Genomic DNA, 15263 nt, shown 5'->3' on the forward strand with positions numbered 1-15263 from the left:
TACAGATTTTCCTCATCCTGGAAAACCCCTTTAAGCCCAATTTTTTTTTGCCTTGAAGGAGTCACTTTTTGTGTATAATATATTACAATATTAGCTACATGGTAAGGTAAAGGGTCTTACCTGTCCTTATCCATGATGCAGAAAGAGAAGGGGAAGCTGGCAGCAATCTTCTCAAATTCATCCTGGCATATATATCCATCTTGGTCCAAATCATAGTTTTTAAATACAGACTAGAAAAAGTAAACACTTGTTATATTAAACTACAAAAAGTCACAATCATTAGACCCACACATATAAAATTGTACTTACATCTACCATCCTTTGCACGTGTTTGCTTATTGTTTTCGGGTCTGGTTTAGGGGAGACACCAGATGCCCAATCTGCTACAACAGGAGGCTTGGATGGGGTGACAGGCTGTATGAAGAGAGATGAGGTTGAAGTTTTTTAGAAGTCTAACTTAATTTATGTCATGCTAGATCACCCCTCTACCTGATAATAAGGTATAGGAACAAGATAAGAATTAGAATAAGATTAGACAGCACTGGAGGAATAGGCCGACTGCCTCTCTCTTCTATGTAGAGATCATTGTTCTTAACATTATGATTGTGAGATCTTATATTCCAATTCCAAACAACTAAATTCACCTTCAGTTTTATCACACATATTACGTGAGTTTGTGCGCAGTTGAGGTGTCAAAATATTACTGCTATTTATATCATAATTTACACCAGGCTTCATTTCATTTTCAGGAATTGTAGAATCATTTCCAACTACATATGGGATTGTGTTCTGGTCCTGGGACATAGATAGCAAACAGACTGATTATTTTAGGGAATTAAAGGGTTAACAGTTTGTAGAGATCTATCCATCTGTCTATCCTCTACACACTGGCAACTCTTGCATTCCCTAAAGTGATCAGACTGTTTGGTAGAAAAATAGATACATTTAGATAACAATCTAGTACCAGATTTATATTTCAGGATCTAGATCTCGTCTCGCACTTTAGACTCCGCCCATAAAGTAGGCCAAACCTTATGTCATGTATGGCTTTAAAACGTTTGTCAGGGCCTACAAAATAAAGCAGGGTGGTGCCGTTCTCACAACCTCCCGCAGCCTTGCCCTTGTTTCTCCTGGGAGTCCTCTTACTCCCCGAGGTCTATGAGTATTTAACATATAAACATATTTCATTTGCATATGAATACACACAGATTAGTGTAGTCATATGTAAACGTTTCCTTCAGTTGGACGTGCACCCTCAAGGGACCGCCAATAGGCATCGGCCAACTGTGCCTGTAGGAATCCAGCCCTGAGTCCATAGTAAATACTGAATGGAAAGGGCACAGGTATGTCCCAAAGCTATCAGCCCCTCTGCCTTCTTCATTTACAGAATACGGGTACCATATCTTTCATTACCCAACAATTACCCTGCTTTATTACAGAAAATGCTCCTGCTTATAAAGGGGGTAAGTAGGTAATAGGTCTATATCAGGGAACTATTTCTACTGAGATTCTGTAATATATTAAAGTGGTGGATCTTCACTGTATATTGCAGTAACAGTTACTTTACATTCCACGTAATATACATAATTGCATTTTCTCTAATACGAATGTGGCCCACAATATCCATTTGCCCTTGAATATGTAGGCTAGAGAATCATGATATGAATCATAATTCATCTGTGGCATCTGCTTATGCAAGTAATACATGTTACATAAGTGATAGCTGTAATGTATGAACTGACAACTTTCCATCCTCATTTCCAGCTGACCTCAATAAAAAAGACATTTACACTCCTGTCAGGTGCAGCGTTACCCTTCAGAATTTGTGTTTACCAATGTCACACGAATACCTTGTTATCATTTGTGTCTAATACCCTTACTCCCCTTACACCCAGAGGCCCAACTCCAAAGTCTGGCTGTGCGTAGATTGTAAGCTTCTTGATCTTACAAGATCCACATTAAACTCAACAATCTCAATGTGTCTCAGTTTCACTTACTGGGGCCCGATGATTTCTTGGTTCCCTTGCGTAAGACAACTCATACATTTCATCTTCTGTGTAATACAAGTCCAAGGAAAGCTGGAAAACATAACAATAAAGGACATTCAAAAAAAAACTGTGAAAATAAATATACTGGTGTTGCCCAGGGCAACAAATTAAATACTAAATCTGATTTTAGAGGTTACACAATGAAAAGTAACATCTGTTTACCTAGACCAACAACACAATACTGGTATTTAATTGTTTAAGTTTATATAGACATTCCCTAATGTTCCTTCTACAGACAATGAAAACCAATGTATGTAACTACTGGTGTAAATAATGGTCAATATAACAATTCAGATGATAGATTGGTTATAAGTGAGGTATAACATGGCTGCATGACTAAGTGACAGCACAGCGCCTGGCGTTCGAACTATGTGAGGACTAGCATGGCTGCTGGAGTTATGAGTTTGTAAAGCTAGCACGGCTGCTGGAGTTACGACTAAAGGGCTACCACGGCTGCTGGAAAGGGCTAGCATGGCTGCTGGAGTTACGACTGTAAAGGGCTAGAATGGCTGCTGGAGTTACGACTGTAAAGGGCTAACATGGCTGTTGGAGTTACGACTGTAAAAGGCTAGCATGGCTGCTGGAGTTACGACTGTAAAAGGCTAGCATCGCTGCTGGAGTTACGACTTTGTAAAGGGCCAGCATGGCTGCTGGAGTTACGACTTTGTAAAGGGCTATCATGGCTGCTGGAGTTACGACTTTGTAAAGGGTTAGCATGGCTGCTCTAGTTACGACTTTGTAAAGGACTAGCATGGCTGCTGGAGTTACGACTTTGTAAAGGGCTAGCATGGCTGCTGGAGTTACGACTTTGTAAAGGGTTAGCACGGCTGCTCTAGTTACGACTTTGTAAAGGGCTAGCATGGCTGCTGGAGTTACGACTTTGTAAAGGGCTAGCACGGCTGCTGGAGTTACGACTTTGTAAAGGGCTAGCACGGCTGCTGGAGTTACGACTTTGTAAAGGGCTAGCACGGCTGCTGGAGTTACGACTTTGTAAAGGGCTAGCACGGCTGCTGGAGTTACGACTTTGTAAAGGGCTAGCATGGCTGCTCTAGTTACGACTTTGTAAAGGGCTAGCATGGCTGCTGGAGTTACGACTTTGTAAAGGGTTAGCATGGCTGCTGGAGTTACGACTTTGTAAAAGGCTAGCACGGCTGCTGGAGTTACGGATATGTGAGGGCTAGCATGGCTGTTCTCGGCTTCTGGAGCTATGGCTATTTATGGTCTGGAATAGCTAGAGCATGACTATACAGGTAGATGAGGATATATCTATATGGGAGCTAGTAGGAGTATATCAGGGTATATAGAAATCTCTATGAGGCTTATTACAGCTTTTGAAAAATCAAATAATGTAATGCTTTGTGTAACTACAGGAACACTTGACTGTGTGGGCACTAGCATTGCTACATGAGGGTAGAACTCAGTGGTAATCTGCAGTAACCCTCTTCCCCCACAATGTGGTCTAACATAGCTACAGGGGGTATAGCGGTGTTGTAGATGGGATGACACATGTTATGACAGTGTTGGAGCCTACACATCAAAGAAATTGACAGGACAGACAATAACTGGGGTAATGGTTTGTTGAGAAATCACAATGAACCAGTTATAGGGTAACATATAAATCCAAAGGCTTTACTTACTGTAAGCAGATGTACAAGGTCCATGTTGGCATCCAGTGGGGGAGCTATGTTTTGTAACTGGATAAGCTCATTGATATGGTTGTACATGGAATGCAGCTTTGGCACATTTATTTTTTTCTCATCCAGAAAGTCAGGCATAGCCTCATAAAGAGAAATAAGATCTTTCAGGTGCACCCCAAGAATGGGAATCTTGAAATTGCTGCACTCGTTGTATACTCTCCGGTAATTGTCATAATTTCTACAGGAGGACAGGAGCTCTGTCATTTCATTAAGGACCTGCAACAAAAAGTATGCTTACACAGTTCATTTCAGCCCCAACTATCTGAATATTTTTCTTGCATCTTTAACATCCGTCTCTTTTTCTCTATGTGACTTCTCTATGTCACATCTCGTGGCCCACCGTGAGTAGATTAGGACATGTACACCCCAATCCTGTGTTAGGTAGACAATTGTCTGATTTAATACATACCTTATGTACATCATGAGAAACATGGGAACTGGTCTCCTTAAGCCTAGATATGGAGCTGTGACAAATACCTCCAACGACTGCCATCAAAGTGTTAAAGTTCTGCAGCTGCTGAAGTTTCTGTAAGAACAACGAAAACAAATGATGGTGGTGTACAGAGCTTTATACTTGGTTCTTCCTTCACTATACATTGGACAGGACTTGCTGCTTACCTGAGCCACATGAATGAATTTAGTAAGAACTTCAGCTCGTAACTGGGGAGTTGGTCGGCTCAAGACCATCAGTTGAACCCACTGAGATATCCCATTGCAGAGAGCAATTGAACGTTCCATCATGGGATTATCTTTCACACAACCATTCACAATGTAATTCTGATAGTCAGGAAACTAAAGGAAACAAATTTAAGATTATAATAAGGAACCCAAGTTTAGTGTTTTACATTTCATATTCATCACACAACCCAATAGACGACGGCGCATTGAATATAAATTACAGCTAAGAAACCAAGAAATTGCTCCCAATTCCCGTAACCTTCAGATACAAAGTAATTGAGTGCGGAAAAGTTAGTTCTAACACAAGATGCTCATTGTCATAAACTGCAATATTGTATATTGTGCCGAACGAAGCCTCAGTTTGATTGTCAAGGATAGATCTACAACTGTGAGGATGCAGCTAATGACTCAGGTCTGTACTTATTATCTGTACAAATTCAGTCTTTGTCATACAGAACAAAAGCAGCTGAAAAGTTTTAGGGTAGGGACGAGCATAGCGGACACACCGAGCTGACATGCCGTTTTACCACGAATCGACGTGCTTTTTAACAATGAATGTTAATGTCCGTGCATTTTTACAGGTTAAATGGCGGTTTACCTGCAAAGATGGACGAGCATTAACAATTATTTAAAAACTGTGGCCACCACATGTCTCTACCCTCAAGATCAACACAAAATGATTTCTGCTGTTTCCATTAAACAAGAAGCTCAACTATACAATCGTCTACACATCAAAGGGATATGATTAGTAACCTATTTTCCAAAACGTATTAAAGGAGTTATCAGAGACAACCCCATTTCGATCGGAGCCTCCGTGGCGATTAGCTAATCACCATGTTCCGACTCTTGGCAAATGTCTGATTTTGCTAGGGAAAACCATGTCTGGCCAGATGTCTTGAATGGCGACCACTCAGAGTGACTCTCCATCCTGACTCCAAGAGGAAGGTACCGAGCTGGGGTACCCCCTTCTATGACATCCATGTGTCCTAATAAAGAATATGGACATGGTTTGACTGAGTTTAAAAAAAAAAAAGAGTCTGCTTCTTTTCTAGAAATAGCGCCGCTCCTATCCATAGGCTATGTCTGGTATTGAAGATCAGCTCTATTCTCTTGTATTTCAGCTCATCTTTCCTGTAAAAGGTTTTGATCAGTAGGCGCAGACGCTGTCATCGTCACCTATTGTAACTTTAACTCCTACATATTTAACTCCTACCTTCTTGTTTCATTCCACCTGCAAGAGCCATCCCTACTGTAGCTATATTACTAATGGTAATCTGCAATAGTCATTTTCCCCCACAGAGTCCTACCCTCATGTAGCCATGCCAGTCACAATAAAGTCAAGCATTCCTCTAGTTATACAGAGTATTATTAATATTTTTTTCACCGCTGTAATGGGCCTGCTACAGACTCCCATATAACGATAATCTTATGTTGCCATACTTTGTCTTTTATTTACTCACAGAAATTCTGCGGAATGATTTGAACTCTAGGTAAGTCAAGTGTTCTGCTAGTTCTTGTGGCTCCAGATGGTCAAACAGAAGGGAGACTTTCCGCTTCTTGCTGCAGTTGGCTTTTATTCTTTGTGTCAGTTTTCTTGACCACTCCCGAGAGTTACTAGAATAAGAAAAAAGGAGAGATGATAGATAAATAAAAAAGAAAAAAAGGAAACTGGGCCGGTGAAGTTTAGCATCATCTAATTACTAACATTTGAGCAGTGTCAAGAAGATGCCAATGTGACTCTTCGCCTTGGGCTCGCACCATCTCTTGGAATTCTTCCATGGTCTGAGTTAGACGCAAGTCCATTTTAAACATGGTCCAAAGTTCTGTGATCCAATACCTAGTGTAAATGAATAAAGGTTAACAACTCATTAGAACATATGAGCTCTGCTGTCCTGTGCAAGACGACATGTGGAGAAGTAGAGTCGGTCATAAGTTTCATACAGTCATCTCACCTTACAAAGTAGCAGATTTTAAGGCAGAACATCATTGACCTCTTCTCCAGAGCCTCCTCATATGTTTGGATTTTCAGTTAAGGTATAAAATATAATACACAATACAGTGGAGTAAGTAACCTACGTTTTCAGAAATAATGAATGCAATTGAATGGAAACTAGTTTTAGAAGGCATTAGCTCAATATTCTATTCTATGAAATGTGTCACACATCGTATGTAACACAAGGTTTTCTATTCTCTGGGATGGGACGAGGTTTAAGTAGGTTAAAGAATAAACAAGCATTGGACGTAATCTCTCGGTTGCCAGGTTATGCCTCCCCATGAGAATCCTCATTACCTGCAGCCTCATGAGACCATGCTTGTCAATACCAACATGAATGCTCAGGTCCTTATGTGACTCCTCATAACCTGCATCCTCACACCTGTCTCAAAAACTCCTGTTGGACGCAGATGCATTTTAGTGTAAATATCGCGGCTGCAATACCCGGACATCCCGCGGTCCTACTGAACTAGATACAGATCACTATAGCATTCTCGGTTCGGTACAGTAGGTACATGGGAGATCAGGGCATTGCGGCCATAATAGGGGCACTAAAAAGCTGTCCGAAACCAGCCTTAGCTAGTTATTGACTCACTAGAACACAAAAAGCTTGGTTGACTGAACCTTCTCCAATCTAACTAATCAAGCAAATCATGACTGAACTGAGGCCAGTGTCCATTATGATAGAGTTACATAGTATTGTTTTCCACAAATAGAATTCATCTTATAAAATAGTCTTTAATGGCAGTATAATAAAGACCTGTTTACTTTACATTATCTTACTAAGGCGCCATTCACACCCAGTCTGTGGTCTGCATATACGCCAAGAAAATCTCATGAAGTATACATTCACATGCCCATAGACTTTAATGGGCACACACATGCCAAAAAAATGTTGACTGCGCTTTTTAAATACAACCGTAGACAAAAAAAAAACGTATAAAAAGTTACCATGGAAAAATGTTCCAACCCTTGTCATTATGCTAATCCTTAATGGATAAAGAATTAACAGTACAAGGCAATAGGACACACAACTATTTTTGATGAATGAAATGGTGTTATATGTTCACACTATACAGCAAAGGATATAGTGTCCTGAGCTTGTTGAGCAGGTCGGCTGAGGGTATCAGGAAGCCATGCATTGTCAGCATGATTTGCACCAGCTCACTGCCCTGGCAAACATTCCCATCAGAATCTGAAAAAGATAAGGGTTATAAATATATACAAGGGATGAATCAAACCTGGTAAAGAAGCAGGAACTCTGTTTTTCTGATCTGGAGAACATGGTCAACAGTACAGGATAGGACGCACATGCTGCTAAACAATACAGGATATGACATGAATACTGTGATAAATACAGGTGTCATGACGTAAAGGGGCAGATGCATCAATATTGTCACAAGTTCTGGTGCTATGTTAACAATTGTCACTAATTTGACTTGTCAGTGCTTCTCACTAACCTACTCAATGAACATTAGAAGTAGGGGGCAGATGGGGAGTATGCCTGCAGGATCAGACTACAAGGTTTTTTTGTAGTCTGTTACCATGGAGATATATAGGTCTATAGGAACTGAAGACACAAATTGGTAGGACATGTTGTTTAATTTATTTTATATGGGATGCATTGGAGCAACAAAAACAAACTGGTTGTGAAGGTGGATGTAGAATATAAAATTGCATAAAAAACCTGCCCTCACTGAATGTGTGAGCAAGGCCTCATGCCAGAGACAGTTTTAAAGCTAGCCATACACATAGGATAGTGGCCAGCATTATACATTCGTTTGACAGCCATCTCCCCTGACTCCCCAATAAACATGCATGCATGAATCGGCTGAGTGTCCATTTTTACTACTATAGAGGGGGTCGGATAAGCCGTGGCCAGACACTTCTGCCAGCACTTATCTGCTGGGGAAACAAAGGATCGGACATGTTGAAATCCAAAAGGGCAGAAAAAAAAAAAAGTGCCCTGTTTCCAAGGTGTCAGGACTCTCATCAGGGCTCTGCTAAATTGCTATAAGCTCATAGATGAGAGGAGAGCTACAAGATATGCTTATATGCCATGCTTGCCAACCCATCATGGATTGGCTCAGAATTTACTCTAGTCTGTGAAAAGGATAAGCAAGTGTCTTGCAGTCTAAAGTCTGTTCGGCTGGAGCAGTCAGTCACTGGACTGATGGAGATCAGCACTGAAGAAGTAGTGATATGTGAGCTGCAATGGTGAGGAGGAGGTGAGTATTACTTTTATGGTTTTTTTTTACTAACTGGCAGACACTTGTGGGGCACTGGGTATTGTGACTTTCTCTGGTTAGCATTGTGCATGTCCTGCAGTGTGTAAGGGGGCACACTCTGGCTTGCACAGTTTGTGGGCACCGTGTCTGTCACTGGTAACGGCGGCACTCTCTCTGGCTTGTAATGTTGTTTAAGAGGGACTTTGAAAATCTTTTTGAGAGAGGTCTACCTGTTATTGAAGGGGCTGGATAGTATTCAGAGTATTTAAGCAGGGCTTATGTAGAAGAGAAAGTCAAACAATCTCCCAGAAGCCTGTTACACACATATAGCACTTTCCCAGCCGTCTTGGCACCTTGGGAGAATGTTTGGAGGGTGCAGTGGTCTTTAGTTCCTCATCACAGGGGGATCTAATGGTCTAATATAAAGGGATATGTCCCAGTTGCAGGTTCCTATTATGTTCTCTGCTCACATATAGTACTCGCTAAGGAGGAAGTAGCTGATCTCTTTTTGTCTCTCACACTTGGCTTTGAGCTTCCTCTCTAGCTCTCGCTTATTACAATTTACAAGAAGTGGTTTCAGGATGCATTTTCTAGATGATGAGATTAGAGGAGGGGGTTGTATATATCTCACACCCGGTATGACCACACAACACATTCAGGTGTAGATTTTCTTTCTCTTCCATGTGTAGTTGACGGGTTAATAGCTCATAATGTGGGCTGTGGAGCACGTTGCCGCACGCACGTTGCATGTTATCACACCAGCCTGCGGCTCTGTCACAGTTACATAAGCAATAGCATGCAGAGGTACTCAGAATTATTATACAGGGTGGCAAGTTGTTTTCTAGGATCACTCCAAGTACATAACATACCACTTTAGCACATAATCTGTCATTTACTCTGAATATCACGTCATGGAAGATAAATCTAAAGGAAGGAGGCCGTTTCTCCGTTTCACTTCTTCTGATCTAGCGGGTTAGCTGAAGATTTCCTGCTGCGTTTCCATTCAGGGAAACTTGTTGTATTAATGTTAATGTGATTGCAATTTTCCTCTATTTTCCTCCAGAGTGACAAACAATAGACGTTCTTTTTGTTAATGTTCCTCCCACATTTCCCAGCACAGTAACAGTCCCTGGGGATTTCCAGTTGATTCCTGCCCTTTAGGTACCACACAAAGAAGTCCCCTGCTAAGAGGCAACACTCAAGGATAGTTCAAAGGCAGCTATAGGTTTTTGTAAAGATCACTGCTGACAGATTATACGATACACTGTATACATTTAGATTTCTGAAATGCTGATCTTGTGAATAGGTGATAAATGTCAATTCTAGGAATACCCCTTTAAAGGCTATGAACACCTTTAAAAGGCAAATTAATTTTCTTTTTTAAGAAAAAGGTGTATCCGTGTGTTTGGTGCAACTTTACAAATACTTTTTATTAAAAATTAATTTAACTTTTTTAGATACAGCTGCTCTGTATTCTCTATACAGAGCAGCTGTATTTAGCGCTATTCACTGAATCCGTCAGTCCCGTGTCAGTCCTGTGTATCACTGACACGCAGGATCCACCTGTAATCTATTACATCTAAATTATGAACTTAGAAGTGATAGTTTGTTTATAGGTGGATCCTGCATTTTGCCCTTCAAAGTCTTTAAGCCTTAGGGTATGTTCACACGAGGGCGTCCGTTACGGCTGAAATTACGGGGATGTTTCAGCCTGAAAACATCCCCGTAATTTCAGCCGTACCGGCATGTGCAGGCGCTTGAACGCCGCGTCAATTACGGCCGGAATTAGCGCTGCTATTCATTGGAGTCAATGAATAACGGCTCCAATTACGGCCAAAGAAGTGACAGGTCACTTCTTCTACGCGGGCGTCTATTTACGCGCCGTCATTTGACAGAGGCGCGTAAATATACGCCTCGTGTGAACAGACAAACGTCTGCCCATTGCTTTCAATGGGCAGATGTTTGTCAGCGCTATTGAGGCGCTATTTTCGGGCGTAATTCGGGGCAAAAACGCCCGAATTACGTCCGTAAATAGGCCGTGTGAACATACCCTTATATTCATAGCCTTAAGGCCCTGTTCACACAGAGTATTTTGACAAGCTTTTTGGAGTGGAAACCGCTCCGCAAAACTCGTCAAAAACCGGCCGAAAATGCCTCCCATTGATTTCAATGGGAGGCGGGGAAAGCGTATTTCGCAGAGTTTTTTGCCCGTAGCACTCAATGGCCGCGGGCAAAAAACACGGCGCAAATGACGTGCAGGAAGGACAAAATCTGCCTCAAAATCCCAAACGGAATTTTGAGGCAGAATTTTCCTCCTGCAAAAAACTCTGTGTGAACGAGGCATTAAGTAGGATTATGTCCTTGCCAACAAATACAAACGTGATGTCTGGATATCCACATTATTTTGGCCATGTAGTGTAGGACCACCCTTGCATGCTGTTGAAGGCCATGCGCCTGGCATGACTAAAAATATCACCGTTACCTAACACCTACATTTACTTTACATTTCAGAGGTCAGAATCTTGGAAAAAGGTAAATGGTTAACTGCTTGAAAGAAACAACAACTAAGTATCCTGATGTAATTCTTTATTGATTGGACACAGCATGAGGTTCCCACATCAAACACATTCTGATTGGTGCCGAAGCGCAACGTTTCAGCTCCGTGCTCGTAGGCTGCAACAAAGCTCTGAACTTACAAAAGCATGCCCCGCAACCTACATTTTATAGTGTGATATCTTTTCAACATTCATGTATCAGGGCTCCTTCAAGTTTGTATAAATATATTGTTCACGTGGAGCGAGAAATAATGAACTCCACAGTAAGAGAGATCACTTATTGGCATCTGCACTGCAGGAAGGGCAATGGGCAGGAACGTCTGGGATCCTCATCAGTCACGTGAGTTTTAGTCCCATGACCCCCTATTGTGTCAAGCAAAATGGCCAACAGCAGCTGAGAATGGCAGGAGGAGAAGAAGGAAAGAGTGGGTCGAGCATGCACTATGCTCTCACCATAAGGCTGGGTTCACACACCCTATTTACGGACGTAATTCGGGCGTTTTAACCTCGAATTACGTCCGAAAATACGGCACCAAAGCGTCGGCAAACATCTGCCCATTCATTTGAATGGGCTTTACGATGTTCTGTACCGACGGTCATTTTTTTAAAAAGACGCCCGAGTCAAAGAAGTGCCTGTCACTTCTTGAGACGTAATTGGAGCCGTTTTCCATTGACACCATGGAAAAACAGCTCCAATTACGTCCGTAATGGAAGCAGCGAAAAGCGCCTGCACTTGCAATTACGTCTGAAATGCCGGAGCTGTTTTCTCCTGAAAACAGCTCCGTAATTTCAGCCGTAACGGAGGCTGCCGTGTGAACATACCCTTACAGTCTATGGCGGTAGGGGGAACAACCGAGCCAGTGCGCTTGGCTACGTCCATAACTCGTTGACTACAATGGAGAGAGGCGTGCATACTGTATATTGCTTTAGCCAATAAATACACAATTTGATCTCTCCTCCTCCCATTCTTAGCCCATTTAATAAGCATCCGATAGAGAGAATACCCTTTATAGCACATCCGTTTTTGGAGGCTACAAAATATATTATTTCAAAATTATAGTCTTCTCCTCAAAAATTAAAACTTGCCTGCACTCCTAAATCATAAGGGTCCATTCACACATTACGGATAAAAGAACGCAACCACATAGAAAAACACACCAAATTGCAGTAAAATAGTATGCGGTTTTTGGATGCAGTTTTTATGCAGTTCTAATCGCATCTTAACCGCAATGTGTGAATGGACCCTTATGTGTAGTCACTGAGTGCAGTCTGTCATTTAGGGCACAAGTACAGCTGGCGGTTCTTTTTTGCAGCTGTGGTAAAATATGAAATCCCGTTCACAGAGTGCAGTTAAAGGTGTAGTCATCCGCTCAGTCATATTGTGGTTTCGCTGAAGAAAAAAAGGCAATATGATTGTAATGTGTGACTACATACGAATAATCGCACTTTCTTTGGGCATGCTGCTGTTTTGAAAATGAAAATTGAAGAAAAAGTGCAAAGTGTATTTACATGTGGTTTTTGCTGCGGTTTTTGAGGTGTGGTAACGGCGTGGCTCTCTGCCATTCCATGTGGAGGTACTCCAAGCTCTCCATTTGTGAACAAGACTTCTCCTGCCTTCATTTTTTGGATAGGAAATACCGCTTCCATGGTCAGCCATATTATCTCTCATGGGGCGCTGGTTATGCGCCAATTATTCGATACGTTCCACACTTTTGTATCACAGTACAGCGACGCTGATTTATCATTTATGACTGTGGATATGTTGGGGCAGCTTTAATGGTGACAGACATAAAAAAGAAACAGCTGAATAGAAAATTTAGCAGCTATTTAAGTACACCTACTTATTTCAAAGAGATTTTCCCCTCTCAGAAATTGATAGCATATCACTATCTGATCAGTGGAGGTCCGACTGCTGAGACTCAGACCGATCCTGAGAATGAAGGGGCCGCAGGGCTGCTTTAACGCTGCGTTCCCTTCAGAGTTTCCCTGCAGAGCAGCACTCCTGGCCACCGACTGTGCAGGAAAATGAAGGACGGCCACATTGCCTTGAATGGGGCCATGCTGAAGTTCCCTGTAGAGTGGGTGGCGTGGAGCACTGCTGTGCAGGAAAGGGGATGCAGCGCTAAATCAGTCCTACGGCTCCTTTTATTCTCAGGATCAGTGGGGAGCCCAAAGGTTGGACCACAACCAATCAAAAAGGGATGGCATATCCTGGTGATATGCCATCACTTTATGAGATGGGGCAATCTGTTTAAAGGGTTTTCCCATGATCTATATTTAGCACCTAAATATCTGATCGGTGATGGTCCGACGGCTGGGATCCCCACGATCCCGAAAACGGGCTTGCCTGGCTGCCTCTGTGCGCCCAATATGAATGAAGCAGTACTGCGAATGCTCGGCACCGCTCCACTCATTTTCTATGGAGCTGCCGAAAATAGCCAAGCACAGGTAGAGCCGGCTTGCAGGCCATTCGGTGCGGCATGTACGGAAAAATGCTTACAGGGAAATTTCTGAGAGATTTTAGAAAGGGTAGCTACTTTTTTCCTCAAAAGAGGAAAATCACTTGGAAATCCCTTGATAATCGCATAGAAAATACTCATTAATGTTGTGATTACTCCATGGAAAAAAGTCTTAGGGCAAAAAGTCTGTGTGTAGCTAATGGTCAAATATATGTGTCCCATACGGGTCAGTAATCACTGGTTTAGAGGATACAGACTTGCCCTAATCTACACTTATCACCATCTGGAATGGCGCTGCACAGTCTCACTGCTAATCTCTGAAACCAGTGACAATACTTATCAGGTAGCTCCAGCACCAGTCATTCTGATAGATCACGCTCACGGTCAGTGCCCATAACAATGTTTTCTTTCCAAGATACAAGTTATTTTTGTTTAATTAAAGTCTTCACAGTTGGCACCATGGAGGAGGGGGTTCCCTGCAGAAATGTTTCCAATAGTGGATATTGCATGTTAACTAGTTCTGGTCTTGGCATTGTGATCGGATACGTGTGCAAGGCCTATTTCACATGTCCATAATATGAACATACATCTTATTGTGTATAAATTCACTAAACCGTGGATTAGGGGTTCATGATTCACAGATTTTTTTAGTCTGTTCTTTAGTCCCCATTCACACGACCGTAAAAACGCCCAAAATTACGGGCCCTAATTACAGCCCGTAATTACGGGCCCATAGACTTCTATTGGCCATGGGTACCTTCCCGTTAGCGTACAGGAAGGTGCCCGGGCTGTTGAAAGATATAGATCATGTCCTATTTCAGGCCGTAATTGCGGCACGGGCAGACCCATAGAAGTCTATAGGGCTGCTGTAATTACGGGTGGCTACATGTGTGCACCTGTAATTATGGGAGCGTTGCTAGGCGACGTCAGGGGATTTAAATTTTTGAATAAAGAGAAGCAGAGAAAATGACGTCTGAGCGATCATGTGACCCTTTTAAGGGATTTGGACATGATTGTGACATCATTTCCAGCCCCCCTTTTTTTACGATCCGTAAATACATCTGGAATACGGATGACAACGGACCCGTATTTACGGGCACGGGTCCGTAAATTACAAGTTAAATACGGGTTCAAAATGTGTGACAAAGGACCCGTATTTACAGCCAGTATTTACGGGAGCGAAAAAATACGGTCATGTGCATGGAGCCTTAGACACAGCATTTTAACGTCTGTATGAGGCTGGATTCACACAAGCATGTTCGGTCCGTAAAGGACGGAACGTATTTCGGCCGCAAGTCCCGGACCGAACACTCTGCAGGGAGCCGGGTTCCTAGCATCATAGTTATGTACGACGCTAGGAGTCTCTGCCTCGCTGCAGGACAACTGCCCCGTACTGTAATCATGATTACAGTACGGGACAGTAGTTCCACGGAGAGGCAGGGACTCCAAGCGTCGTACATAACTATGATGATAGGAGCCCGGCTCCCTGCAGAGTGTTCGGTCCGGGACTTGCGGCCGAAATACGTTCCGTCCTGTATGGACCGAACATGCTCGTATGAATGCAGCCTTATGGTCATAACAAGACACAGACCCTGTTTACAGATG

At 42.4% G+C, this 15263-nt stretch overlaps 1 protein-coding gene across 2 annotated transcripts in view; it reads right to left on the reverse strand.

The window, feature by feature from the left end:
- RASGRP1 (RAS guanyl releasing protein 1) overlaps positions 1-15263 on the reverse strand; it is a 38418-nt gene that overhangs the window by 9005 nt on the left and 14150 nt on the right. For both annotated transcript variants that reach the window (XM_075844611.1, XM_075844610.1), the window contains exons 3-12: positions 7502-7611; positions 6376-6434; positions 6129-6260; positions 5884-6037; positions 4364-4537; positions 4155-4271; positions 3686-3961; positions 1998-2078; positions 310-414; positions 121-230 (exon numbers count right to left, since the gene is read on the reverse strand). In XM_075844611.1, the coding sequence (XP_075700726.1) occupies positions 121-230; positions 310-414; positions 1998-2078; positions 3686-3961; positions 4155-4271; positions 4364-4537; positions 5884-6037; positions 6129-6260; positions 6376-6434; positions 7502-7611 (1318 nt within the window). The remainder of the gene's footprint in view (positions 1-120; positions 231-309; positions 415-1997; positions 2079-3685; positions 3962-4154; positions 4272-4363; positions 4538-5883; positions 6038-6128; positions 6261-6375; positions 6435-7501; positions 7612-15263) is intronic.

This window comes from Rhinoderma darwinii, chromosome 12 (assembly GCF_050947455.1).
Source record: "Rhinoderma darwinii isolate aRhiDar2 chromosome 12, aRhiDar2.hap1, whole genome shotgun sequence".
Taxonomy (NCBI): domain Eukaryota; kingdom Metazoa; phylum Chordata; class Amphibia; order Anura; family Rhinodermatidae; genus Rhinoderma; species Rhinoderma darwinii.